At 37.3% G+C, this 14121-nt stretch overlaps 1 protein-coding gene across 3 annotated transcripts in view; it reads left to right on the top strand.

The window, feature by feature from the left end:
* The window catches only part of LOC101897386 (ATP-binding cassette sub-family G member 1), a 181363-nt gene that overhangs the window by 150042 nt on the left and 17200 nt on the right, over nt 1-14121 (top strand). Inside the window, exon 1 of one of the 3 annotated variants that reach the window (XM_011297034.3) lies at nt 9388-11148. The exons of the other annotated variants lie outside the window; for them this stretch is intronic. Within the exon in view, the coding sequence (XP_011295336.1) occupies nt 10232-11148 (917 nt within the window). The 5' untranslated portion in view covers nt 9388-10231. Of the gene's footprint in view, nt 1-9387; nt 11149-14121 lie in introns of those variants that run through there. 3 annotated transcript variants of the gene reach the window in all.

The raw sequence follows: 14121 nt of genomic DNA, 5'->3' as shown, positions 1-14121 counted from the left end.
AAAACATTCGCTGTCCAGCAGAGCATTTTGTAAACAAACAAGATGATCGGGTTTTAATGGCCCAAGAAGTCAGCTGAAAATGTGCACCTTCCGTTGGCCACCAAAACTCAAGCGCCGGCCATGGTGATGGTGTGGGCCACCATAACAGCCGAAGGTCGTTCTCCGCTCGTATATATCGACCGTGTCATCAGAATAAATGTCGAATATTATCCCGAAAATATTCTGGAGGGTATATTAAAGCCTTGAGCACGTAAATATTTTGGCCGCAGACCTTGGACATTCCATCAGAACTGAGCACCATTGCACTCAGCATGCGCCACCCAAGAATGGTTAAAAAATGAGGTTCCTCACTTCATTTCCAACGCACAATAGCGACCAAAATCTCCGGATACCAATTCGTTGGACTATTGCGTCTGGAGTATTTTTGAAAGCAAGGTTGGCACTAGAAAATACCAAAGTGTCGATAACCTCAATCAAGCGCTTTCCTGGGAGCAGAGCAACATTCGGGCAGTGTGTAACGGTTTCATTGGACGTTTGAAGGCCATAATTCATGCCAAAGGTGACCAATTCGAACAAATCTAAACTTGTTCTAAAATCTGATGCTATTTCCGACATTTTTTGGTTTCATTCAATAACATTACAAAAATGAAAAAATTATGGCGTTTGACTTTGTTGCGGTTTTTTATCTCACCCTGTATTATTGTAAGATTCGATACTTTTTATACCTTAGAGATCAGAATAAAATTCTAAACCGATTTAACTACAAGTGTTAAAATCAGGATAGAGGTTAAGGTAAATGAGTGAAATTTGTCATACATGTTTGTAGTACTCCCAAGAAGGTAACACTTCCAAGTATCGATACCTACTGATTTTCGGTATTTTAAGTTGTTGTTATTTATCATTTCAGATTCTCAATGAGTAGTTTATCTCTTATCAAAAATATTTAATGTAGGTCCACTTTTTGTTATAGACCTTATCGAATTCTCCGAAATGGTAACCATTCTGACACCATTTAAAAATTACTTCTGATTTTCAGCCCCAATTGGCTAATTAGGGTTCAAATTCACGTTTTAAATTGCTATATCCATTCTCCCTTGATTTCCACCAAAAACATACAACATAGATATAGCTTCCCCATTTTAGGAATTGAGAATAGCCGCTTGGGTAGGCAAAATATGATGTCCATATTTTCCAGATTCTATCTATTCCTCGAACGAATGCTGATGTAAATTAAAAAAAAAATATAGAATAACATTCAAGCCCTTCGAGAAGACTTTTATCATCATCCATATGAAGCCCTTTGAATTCGTTTTTAGGGTACTCAAAAATAAGTCGTTCGAAGTCTTCTTATTTGATAAGAAAGATATGAACGTTTCGGGAGTTTTCTATTGTGGGTTGTTCTATAAAAGTCATCGATGTTTTCTTTGCAAGATCGTCAGATAGAATTCATTCGAGGTATCCCATAATAATACTTTTGAAACCCTTTATTAGAAAGATTCTGAGTTTTTGTATTCAAAATCTGGCCGGCGTTCCCAAAGGACACAATTGAGTATTACATAAGAAGGCAATTGGGGTGCTCTAAAAGAAGACTGCCAGATATCTTCAAAAGAAGAAGTTTGAGGACCTTTGATATTTTTTGTATGACGACCCTCATTTCGACCTGGAGTTCTTCATTGAACCTTCGAATTTGCTTCCCTTAGGGTTTTCTACGTAAATTCCTATAGACTCTTTTATATAGAAAATTTTGAGGATGTTTATAAAAATATTTAAAGGTATTCTTTGGGAATATTTTAGGAATCTTTTACACGAAGACCGCTGAGGCTTCTCTAAGAAGAACTTTGATGTTTTCCCTTACATGACTTTTGATGTGTCCCTTAAAAAATCCCTTTAATTCTCCTTTTTTTATAGCTTCAAAAAAAATCACAATTTATCATCACCATGGTACCAAGCAGCTTCCAAACTGGCTAGTAAGATGGAGGCCGTTGTCACTTTCCTTTCAAATTGGTAGAGGAACATAACAACTTTTCACTGATTCACCCAATGATTTCATTTACATTCACAACAACATATCTACAATTTTTGTTGTTGTTGTTGTGTAAAACAATTCCAGCCAACAAGGCTATCACCCCTCCCACTACCATATGTGTTCACATCCTTGTCTACATTAAAAAAAAATGCTTTGCCCGGCCAGGGCAACAGGCTCACTCAGTTTGGTAATTCGGCACGGATAATAGCTTTTTATGTGTGAAAGGTTATGGACAACAATAGTTAAGAAGTCAAAGCCAAAGAGAGGAAGAGGCAGATAGCAAAAAACCTCTTCACAATTGGCCATATGTGGTAGATTTTCATTGGCAACATTTGAATGTCATAGTTATTGCCGTACGGCCGGCCTTACCTTTGACAATTGCCTAGAATAATGGAGAGAGACCGAGAGCGGCAGAGAGAAAGGACATTGCAATCATATGAATACATTGACCTTACATATCTGGACCTCTTAAATATGGCAAAGAATTTTATGGGCTATTTTTTTTTTTTTTTTGCATTGTTCTAATTTGTTTCTTCTTTTGGCAATGTCAATTGTTGTCTGGTGAAAATATGTCTTCGAGACCTAGAGAGAGAGAGAAAATTTGCTATTTGAGGCAAGGTTAAAGTTCTGTTTGTTGGGTAAAAATTTAATTACAGGAAAATTAAATATTAAATGTGACAAAAAGTACTAAAAAAGGGCAAATGGGAAGGAAACTATAAAAAAGACGTAAAGAGAAAATAAAAAATTAAATTAGTAAAAATTAAAAAATACAGGGTGAGATAAAAAAAACTACAATAAAGTCAAACTCCATAATTTTTACATTTTTTTTTAATTTTTTTAATTGAAAACAAAAAATGTCGGAAATAGCATCAAATTTTAGAATAAGTTTAGATTTGTTCGAATTGGTCACCTTTGTCACGAATTATGGCCTTCAAACGGCCAATGAAAGTGTCACACGCTGCCCGAATATTGCTCTGCGGTATTTTGGCCCATTCCCGGCGAAGCGCTTGCTTGAGGTGATCGTCACTTTGGTATTTTTTAGTGCTAACCTTGCTTTCCAAAATAATTCAAAAACAATAGTCCAATGGATTGGTATCCGGAGATTTTGGTGACCATTATGTGCTGGAAATGAAGCGAGGAACCTCATTTTGTAAACATTCTTGGGTAGCGTGACTGATTGCGATGGTGCTGGGTCCTGTTGGAATGTCCAAGGTCTGCGACCAACATGTTTGCGTGCCCAAGGCTTTAATACACCCTCCAGAATACTTTCGCGATAATATTCGGCATTCATTCTGATGCCACGTTCGAATAATACTAGCGGAGAGCGACCATCGGCTGTTATGGTGGCCCACACCATCACCATGGCCGGCGCTTGAGTTCTGGTGGCCAACCGAAAGTGCACATTTTCAGCTGACTTTTTTGGCTGGACTGCAGGACAACGAATGTTTTCTCATCGGAGAAAACCAAATTCGGCAGTTCACCACGTTCGGCCAAGCGAAGCAACTCTTTAGCTCTTTTGAGTCTATTTTCTTTCTGTTGCGGTGTAAGTTCTTTCACTTTTTGGAATTTCAATGGCTTTGCCATGAGCTCATTTTTCAATATTTGCCGAATGGAATATTGCGATACGTTCAGCTCACGAGCCATTTTTCGGCCACTGCGACGCGGGTTCCGATCAAGTCGATTCTTTACTTTTCCAACCATTTCTGCTGATGTTGCTGTTTTCTCCGTCCACTTCCTTGACGTCGGGCTACGCCTCCAAGATCACCGTAACGAGCGATGGTACAAGACACAAAAGATTTATTCACATTTAAATGCTGGAGTGCTCTAACGACAGCCACTTGTAGTTTTCCAGCCAAATATAAAGAAATCACACTATCACACTTGAATTCCATCACGAATCAATTTTTTTTTGGAAAATTCTCACCAAAATGCTTTCGTACGCTTGTAAACAATATAATGAGAATAATCTTAACAGCTGTCGGACGAGTGGCTTAGAGATGAGAGCAGTCTGAAGTTGGTTGCAGGTTTTTCATCTCACCCTGTATGTATTAGGTTTCCGACGAATATTTCAAGTTGTTGCCAAAGGAATGACAAATTTATGATATCCTTCATTTGGTGGTGAAAATAATTTTAACAATTCGACCATAAGTAGGGGATCCAATTGGATTTTTTAGAAAAAATTAGTTTTTAGCAGAACTCCATGCAACCGACGTAGTCAATAATGACTTTCGAAACCTTTTCGGGGGCCCAACCGATATAAAATGAGATTTTCAAGTAAAATGCTCAAAAAATATACAAAAAACAAGTAAGCAAAGGCTATAGCCGTGCGGGGCCGACCATGTGATACCCTACAACACTACAATATGTTAGAAGCCCCCTTATGTCCAAATCCATGTTAGATTTCGCTTTTGAAATTATGTCACGTAAAAAAGCCAGAAGTTCGCTTTTGTGTATTTCGGATATCGCCTGTAAGTAATGTTGGTATTTATTCACACAAAAGTAGTGGTCCATTCTACCCGCCGGCCTAAACTCTAACTTCATGCGAGATTTCGTGTCCTTTGGTTTCTGTTTGTGACCTTTATAACGGCTGCAAAATCAAGAACATTTTTAGTTGTTGGTCCATTTAATCCCCTAAATATATTGCGGACATATTCGAAAACAATAGGCCTAGCTCTTCTGAGCAAAACCCTACCCTAATGCCTAGCCTTAAGCTTTAGCCCCATGCTAACTTCCGCTTCGATTGGTCTATAATTGCGACCTGTAGAGAAACTGCAAAATCAGGATATTTTTCAGTTTTTGGTCCATTTCAACCCCTAAATATTATGCGATCATCTCCAAAAGCAATAGGCTTCTATTCTGGCATTAGCCCCACCTCCATTCTAAATTTCCTGAAGACGGACGAATATACATAGCTAGATCGACTCAGTTCGCCGAGATAGGAAGATCCATATATACTTTCCTATGTGTGAAACCAATATTTCGAGGTGCTACAGAATTTTTGGGCCAATCAAACTTATAATACCCCCAACACATATTGTTGTAAGGTATAATTATTATTTCACAGGTGGCCACTGGCCACGTCGTTGATACATGCAAAAACTTTTCGAGATCAGTAATATTTTTACCATGGAAGTAGGTCTTTTTCAAAATATTCTCTCTTCTAAAAATCACAACACCCTATTACTAGCCTTTTTTCAATTTCTAAGATAATCTACACACATCCATACACATTCATATGAATCTTCAACATTTATTACACTCTCTCTTTCACACATCCAATAGAATATGTAATTTGAAATTTATTCAATTGCTGATAAATAATTTAAATGTTCAATTTATTGCTGCTGGAATTGCTTCTCAGCTCAGCTTTTGGTCCGAGTGACACTTTGGAAAACATTGCTGCATTGCTAAATTAGATAAACTTTGTGTAAATCAATGCTGCAATCTTCAAGCCCCTCCTCCCCCCACACACCCATATACAATTGTCTTAATAAACTTGTCGTCGTAATTTAATTTTGCCAGCAAAGTGTCCTTCCAATAGCAAACAGCAACAACAATAACAACCACAACCACAACAACATCAAAAATAAGCCAATGTCCTCCGTATGGAATTATTGAACATGCAATCGATTTAGAAATTTATTTTAATTGAAATTTTAATTTATTCGCAATTTGTAAAACAATGAGGTTAAGCAAGTAGTTAATGCGCGAGGTATTTACACAACGCTTCGGTACGTTTATGAATGAAAAGGTAGTTGTCTAGAGCAAAAAGTGTTCAAAAAATGGCAACCGGTTTTGTCAAAAAAAAAAATTATCATTTATATTTGACATTTAATTTCCAATCTAAGATCGACTAAAGTCTAATCGATTGTATACCGGTCTCTTGTAGACGGAATATGTTTCAGAAAATTTAGTGTTGACCTAGGCTTGGTTAAAACTTTGCAAATCCCAATATTTCTATCACTGCTAGGTCAGATGCACGAAGGTTGAACATTTTTAAAAATCATAATTCTTATACAAAATACTTCTGATACCTCTCCCACAATAGGTCAACATGTTGAATGGCTATAGCACTCATAAAAAATAAGCACTCGATTCTTTTCAAAGTTAGCACATCCCAATATTTTTTTTCATAAACGATGCTGGGTGAAAATGGGCTACAGCGGACTACTCTTTTTGGTATCTTCATACAAAGAGTCAAAATATTAAACAATTATAAGCCTCATAAAAATTTTTCTTAAAACTTCGTATGTCATGATATTTTTACTAACTATAGATAAATTGAAGGGGTACTTTTAAATGTCCATATGGTCATCTAAGACGAGATGGTCAAGAAGACGAAAAGATCTTCCTTAAGAAGAAGCGAAAGTGTTCCCACAAAAGACCTGAAAGTCTTTCCCCAAGAAGACCAGAATTTCTCCCCACAGAATATCGTAACGTTTTTTCAAAAAAGTTCTGAAGGTATTTAAAAAAAAGATCAGAAGGTCTTCTTATAGAAGATCAAAAGGTCTGCTCACAGAAGATCGGAAAATTTTCCCACTGAATACCAGAAGGTCTTCTCACAGAAGAGCAGAAGGTCTTCTCATAGAAAAGTAGGTCTTCTCACAGAAGAGCAGAAGGTCTTTTTCACAGAAGTGCAGACGGTCTCTTCTCATAGAAGAGCAGATGGTCTTCTCATAGAAGAGCAGATGGTCTTCTCATAGAAGAGCAGATGGTCTTCTCATAGAAGAGCAGATGGTCTTCTCAAAAAAGACTCGATGGTCTTCTCATAGAAGACCCGAAGGTCTTCTCATAGAAGACCCGAAGGTCTTCTCATAGAAGACCCGAAGGTCTTCTCATAGAAGACCCGAAGGTGTTCTCATAGAAGACCCGAAGGTGTTCTCATAGAAGACCCGAAGGTCTTCTCTTAGAAGACCCGAAGTTCTTCTCATAGAAGACCCGAAGGTCTTCTCATAGAAGACCCGAAGGTCTTCTCATAGAAGACCCGAAGGTCTTCTCATAGAAGACCCGAAGGTCTTTTTATAGAAGACCTTAGAAGGTCTTCTTAAACAAGACCAGAAGGTCTAGAATCTTGAAATTTTGCACTAGGGTCAGTCTTAGTGCGTAGGCTAGTGATAAGGCTGGGGCTTTAGAAATTCCAACTAAAAAGGTATGAAAAGTACTAAAGTGTGCTAAAAATTTAATATTTTGCATAGGACAAACGAAATAAGCTAGAATCTGATATTTGAAATGAGACTCACTGATGACGTGCAGGATAGATATATCAAAGGGTTTTTGGAAATTCTAACTTTAATGTCACCTAAAGTTCTAAAGTTGTACTAAACTTCTTAAATTGTACCTTTGGTACCTTTGGTAAAAACTTGAAACTTGGTATGATAATAAAGGTTGAAAAATAAGTTTGATATAAAAAGGTGTTTTCGGAAACGTGTACTAAGTGTGCAAACTGTACTAAATAGTACTAAATTTGGTAATTTTTGGTTTTAGGTCGAATCGATGAAGCTATACTTTTGAAATTTTATATGGGGGTCCCTCTTGGTGGTAGGTTTGTGATAAGGAGGTGGTTTTGCAAATATGTACTACAAGTGCACGCAAAAGTACTAAAGTAGTACTGGTACAATTTGGTATTGGGTAAACATATAGTGCTTGAAATATGAAATTTACTATTAGGGTCGCTGCGTATGTGTAGCCTGGACATATAAAGGTGATTTCAGAAATGTGTATAATATTGTACGAAAAGTACTAAATGGTACTAAATCGGCTATTTGGTAAAGGGATAGAGCTGAAATACCGAAATTCGATATAAAGGTCTCTTTTGATATCTGAAATTGTGACATGGAGGTGTTTTTGGAAAATAGTACTATAATTGTACAAAAGTTACTAAAAAGTACTAAATTTGTCATTGGGTTGAGGAATAGAGTTGATATCATAAAATATGATATAGATGTCATGTATAGGTGTCTGTGGCTATGTTATGGAGGTGGTTTTTGGGGAGGTGTACTATAATTGTTCGAAATGTACCAATTAGTACAAAATTTGGCAATGGATTAACGCATAGAGCTTCAATCCCTAAATTTGATATTAAACTCACTGTTGGTATCTGGAATTGGGATATGGAGTGGGTTTTGTACGTGAAATACTAAATAGTATCAATTTTGGACCACTGTTGGTGTTAAAGATGGTTAGACGTAGATTGTTGTGGATGTACTAAATTTTACTAAATTTGGTATTGGGTGAAGGTTTAGAGCTGGAATTCCGATGTTTATACAATCCACCATTCTAAGGAGGGTATATTAACTTTATCATTCCGTTTGTAGCTCCTCGAAATACTCATGTCAGACCCAACAAAGTATATATATTCTTGATTAGCGTAAAACTCTAAGTCAATTTAGAGATGTCCGTCTGTCTGTTGTAATAACGTTATCTTTCGAACGAAGATAGTAGGCAAGTTAGGTTCGTAAATAGGTCATGTAGCTCCACGTTTTCATATAGCCCCCATATAACGGTACCTCCCTATATTCGGTATCTTGATGATTTTAGCGACATTATTCACCGGAATTGCTTCAGATTTTGCATTTGAAGTTCATAATAGATACTACAGCCTATGACAGAAATTTGTCGGTGCAAGCCCACGTCTTCGTATAGTCCCCTCATAACGGTACCTCCCGATATTCGGTTTTTTGATGATTTTAGCGTCATTATTCACCGGAGTAGTTTCAAATTACGTATTGGAACTACAGTCTGTGACACTAAATTTTCTATGCAGGTCCAGGTCTTCGTATAGGCCCCATATATCAGTACCTCCCTATATTCGGTATTTTAACGATTTTAGGTACAATACTCACCGAAATTGTTTCAAATTTTGCATTTGAAGTTCGTAATGGATGCTCCAGCCTGTGACAGAAAATTGTCTACGCAGGTCCAGGTCTTCGTATAGCTCCGATATAACGGTACCTTCCTATATACTGTATTTTGATGATGCTACATTATTCAACGTTTATAATGTGGTAATGGCTAAATAAAAATAATGCCTATGTAGGTCCACGTCGTATAAACCCTAAAATAACGGCTATATTCGGTATTTTTAAGATTTTAAAAGAATTTTTAACGGATTTTATTTTTTGAAAATTTCTAAATTCGTTCCAAATAGTGAGTATTCAAAGTTCGGCCCGGCCGAACTTACTGCTTTTTAACTTGTTTATATTGAGGTTTACATATGGAGACCTTGAAATAGTTTTGGACACAAAAGCTGGATGTGGGTCCATTGTACAAAAGACCACACACAGCTACAACTTTTATTTCAAGTCCCGATTTAAATATACTACGCATACACACACGTGTCCAATACATAAAAATATTAATCGCAAAAAGATCTGAAAAATAAAATTAAAAAAAAAACTAACTAGACATCTGTGAAATTAAATAATAAAAATAGGCAACAAATTCATGGGGGATATAAAAAACCCCAAAGTAATTAAAAACGAGCTAATAATAAAGCTTCCAACAGAGACAACGACAGAACTGAATACCGCTTTGGAAACCCAGACATCTGAGATTGATTCGAAAAAAATCTAATTCTGATGATGCTAACGACCATCTAGAACTTCAACGCCGAATTCATCAGTTTTCGAACAGAGAACGAAAAAACAAAACAAAATTACAAAAACAACTGGTCATAAAACCAAGTACAACAACTACATTCGCAAGTATGGCAAATGGTACTGAAAGCCATTAGGTACACAAACAAAAACAAAATTAATTTGAAAATCCAAAAAGTGACGTTAAACGTTTTGCCATAAGTAATGCTCGAACTGATAAGAACCAACCCGACAACCACAACAACGGCAACGACGGCGACAGCGCCAATGAAGCTCAGCCCAACCACGTCTGCCGCCTGCAAATTACTCCTCCTGGCTTTCTGAAACAAAACAATAGCCAAGATTCTGAAATTAGTTTAACAATAGCGCGGCCTTTGATGGAAAACAAAATTGTCACAATTCCCATTCAGAAAATTAAGCTCGAGGTGAGAACAAGTAGATCAGAACACACACAGAAAAAAAAAAAAAACAAAGAAAAAAATAAATGAAAATTTTCAAAATCTCCAAACGCAGTGAAGTGTTGCGAAAACCCCAATATGTAAATTGTGAAAAAATAATTTAAAAAAAATTAAAAAAAAATAAATAAAAATTGATAAAAAAAATCAAGACTATGGCCTCTATACAAAAAAACTCCTCCGAAGAGTCGCAAGAGTCCAGCAGCTGTAATCAGGATAAATCCGATCCCAATTCCCTGTCGCGCTGCAACAGTGCCGACAGTAATGCCTATTTGGTGGTGAATGCCTGCAAAACGGCTCAGGTTAAATATAGTGCAGTACCTGCCTCCCGGATCCAAAGTACGAGTAGCCCTAGTACCACAAATTCACGGGCGGGCAGCGGCAGTACCCACACAACAACGGCAACTGCGGCGACCAATAATCATCAACCTCATCATCATCCTCAACACCACACAGCTGTTTTGCGTATCCATTTGGATTGTGAAGGTGGTATTTTGAATACAGCCTTCATTGACAATCCAGCTGTGGGGGTAAATGACGATATCACCAGCTCTTCGGCCAGTGACCACTTGTCGTCGCACAGTAATGGCAAGGCCGGCGATGTGGTAAGGCCACAAAGAAAGCACAGCAAAGATAGTAGTCTGGATAAGCATCATCGGATTGCATCAGAATCTTATACTTCTCCACCTGCCTTCAATGCAAATATCAACTATCAGCAGCAACAGCAACAACAACCCCCCAGCAGCGAAGTTAAATTAAGACGCCATTCTGCCTATGCCCAGATCTACAGAGATTTGGTTAACGATAATAGTAAATGTAATTTAAATCAGTACAATGCACCGCCAACAACAGCAGTAGAATCAGCAACAGCACCAACACCACTACCACAAACACGTCCTGCATCCTACATACAAACGATTGTAACCAAGAATGGTGATTACGTGACCACCTCAGTGCCGCATGAGTCAGTAGCATCGACGGTAGCCTACATTGACCATTGCCAAACTCAGTTGGGCACGCAAAAGGACACTCAACATGGACCACAGAAACGTGCCTGGTTCAAGGCACAAAAGTAAGTTCAGGGTTTTTTTCTGTTTTGTTTTTGGTGTAGTTTTCATTAAATAACATGGCATGAGCTGTGAGCGATATATCCTTCGGAGAACTAACTTCTTGACAAGCACTTCAAGCCATGGGAAAAATAAGAAAATATGTTTAAATTAAGGTTACTTGAGTCGAAATGAAGAGAAGGGTTGTATTATTCTTAGAATATAATACTGAATTATTATCTTATTAAGGATAATATATCCTGGAAAGGATCAATTTCAATTCCATGGCGAGAGACGTTTTTTAAGGATTGAATATTTTTTTTATCCCACAAAAATTTCACTGGATTATGAAAGTAGAGCCAAAAATATAAGACACCTGTATCGCCGTTTTGAATGACCTAAGTAGAGGTGAAAAGTTACTCCCTTATTCATCCTTTTTTCCAAATTTTCGTATTAAGATTCCTTGGAATATAGTGTGTCTTTGGGGTACTTTTTTTTTTTTTTTTTTTGTGGGGCGGAGCAGTTTATCATTTAAGCGAGTTACCATAGGGGTCCCATTGGTCCTTTTTATATCCTCAGCCATATGGCAGCAGAGCGTATATTTAATTTTATCCGGTCAAAACGTGCCTCATCGAAATAAGGGTTTCAGACCCTAGGTCTCCTTGGACGAAATCCATTTCAGGACTTTTGGAGTCGATCTAGGAATAGCTGTCCAAATGTCTGATACTTGGATTTGGTCCAAACTTAGTAGATCGTAATATTATCATTAAACTTAGATCGAGTTGGGAGATGGGCCATATTGGACCACTAAAGGTCAACATTTTCATTGAAAACAATTTATCTCATTGAAGAAACAAGGATCATCCGATTTTTATACCCTCAGCCATATGGCTAGAGAGGGTATATATCATTTGATAGAGCCAAAAACGTACCTCTTCGAAATAACGGTTTTAGACCTAGGTCTCTTTGGACCAAATTCATTTCAGAACATTTGGAGTCGATCTACCAATGCCAATGCGTCCTTCCGCCTGTCACTCTGCTGGTTGGTGCACTCAATAACTCTAAAAGGGAGTATCCGATTTGGTCCAAACTTGGTACATCGTAATATTATTATCAAAATTAGATGGAATTCGGAGATGGACAATATTGGCCCACTTCTTCTGGTACCTCGCCTACAAAAGGTAGAAATTTTAAAAGAAAATATTTTGCTTCAGAAAGAGTGGAAGAGAGAGCAACATGCTAATCCAATTTTGCACCAACTTTGCAAATCCTAATATTTGCATCAGTTCTAGGTCAGGTGCAAAAATGGACAATATCGGTCCACTCCATCAAGTGCTTCCCCCACAAAGGGTCAAAATTTTGAATAATTATAACTCTTATAAAATGTGATGTAAGAATCCATTTGTTTTAAAACTTCACATATTCCAATATTTTTATAAACTCAAGATCTGGTGCTAAGATGAAATATATCGGTCCACTCCTTCTGGGACCTGCCCCACAAAGGGTCAAAATTTTAAATACCCATGAGGCTCATAAAACGCGAAATTAAAATCCGTTTCAATTCAGACTTGGCACATCTCCATATTTCTATCAACACAAGATCTGTTATAAAAGTGGTAGAGATCAGATCATTCCTTCTGGTACCTCCCCCACAAATGGTCAAAGTTTTGAATAGCCAAAACGATTATAAAATACGAAATAAGCATCCTGTTCTCTTCATATTTAACACGTCCCATTATTTCTACAAGATATGCACTGAAGATGGAACCACTTCATAGAAACATTTTCTGAGTCAATTTTTGCATGTCAGTCCGTCCGTCCATGCATTCTTGTGAACAAAATGCAGGTCGCATTTACAATCCGATTGAGTTGAAAATTTCCAAACAATATTTGCTCGGCCCAAGGACGAGACCTATTGAAATTGGTGATGCGGACCAGATTTACATATAGCTCCCACATATATTTTCAACCGATTTCAGGTGAATTGTGCATTAAATGGCTAATGTAAGTCCAAATGACCTGTATTTTGGTAGATCCCAACGAATTCAGTCTAGAAGCAAGTAAATCAAATTTGAAAATAGGTTCAGATATAGCTATAGCTCCCATGTATATGTTTCATCCGATTTGGGGTTTTAAGTCGCCCACATGCGTAATATGCACTCCAGTAGAATGATATTTGGTAGCAGATATCAGATACAGCTCTGAAATAAGTGTATCAAAATTTCTCAAGATCAGTTCAGATTTGGATATGGCTCCCATTTATATCTTCAACCGATTTCGGCTTAATTGGGCATCAAATGGCCAATAGAATTGCAAGTGACCTGAATTTTGGTACATCCTACGTCTATAAGCAAGTACATTAAATTTAATGAAAATCGGTTCAGATATAGCTATAGCTCCCATATATATGTTTCATCGGATTTGGGGTTTTAAGTCGCTCACTTGCGTAGTATGCACTCCAAAAGAATGATATTTGGTACCGGACATCAGTTACTGTTTAAAAATATATCCGTTAAAATTTATACAGATCGGTTGAGATGTGGATATGGCTCCCATATATACCTTCAAACGATTTCGGGTTAAATGTGCACCAAATGGCTAATGTCATCCCAAATGGACTGAATTATTGCACATCCGACGGAATTCAGTCTAGATGCAAGTACATTGAATTCGGAGAAAATCGGTTCCGATATAGCTATAGCTCATATACATATGTGTCATCCGATTTGTTGCTTAAGCCCTCCACATTCGTTATATGCATTCGACTACATGATACCTTTGCCAAATTTTATCGAGATCGGCTAAGATTTGGATATAGCTCCGATATTCCAATTTTAAGTTTATTGTGCAAATAATGGCTAATATCAAACCAAATGGAGTGAATTTCGGGACGTTCTTATTCATTTTGTGGAACTCGGTTCCGATATATATTTTTATATTTATACCCTACACCACAAGGTGGTCAGGGTATTATGTCTTTGTGCATTTGTTTGTAACAG

The sequence above is a fragment of the Musca domestica genome, unplaced genomic scaffold (assembly GCF_030504385.1).
Source record: "Musca domestica strain aabys unplaced genomic scaffold, Musca_domestica.polishedcontigs.V.1.1 3, whole genome shotgun sequence".
Taxonomy (NCBI): Eukaryota; Metazoa; Arthropoda; class Insecta; order Diptera; family Muscidae; genus Musca; species Musca domestica.
The sequence above is the reverse complement of the archived record's forward strand: the minus strand, read 5'-3'. Positions and strand labels throughout refer to the sequence as shown.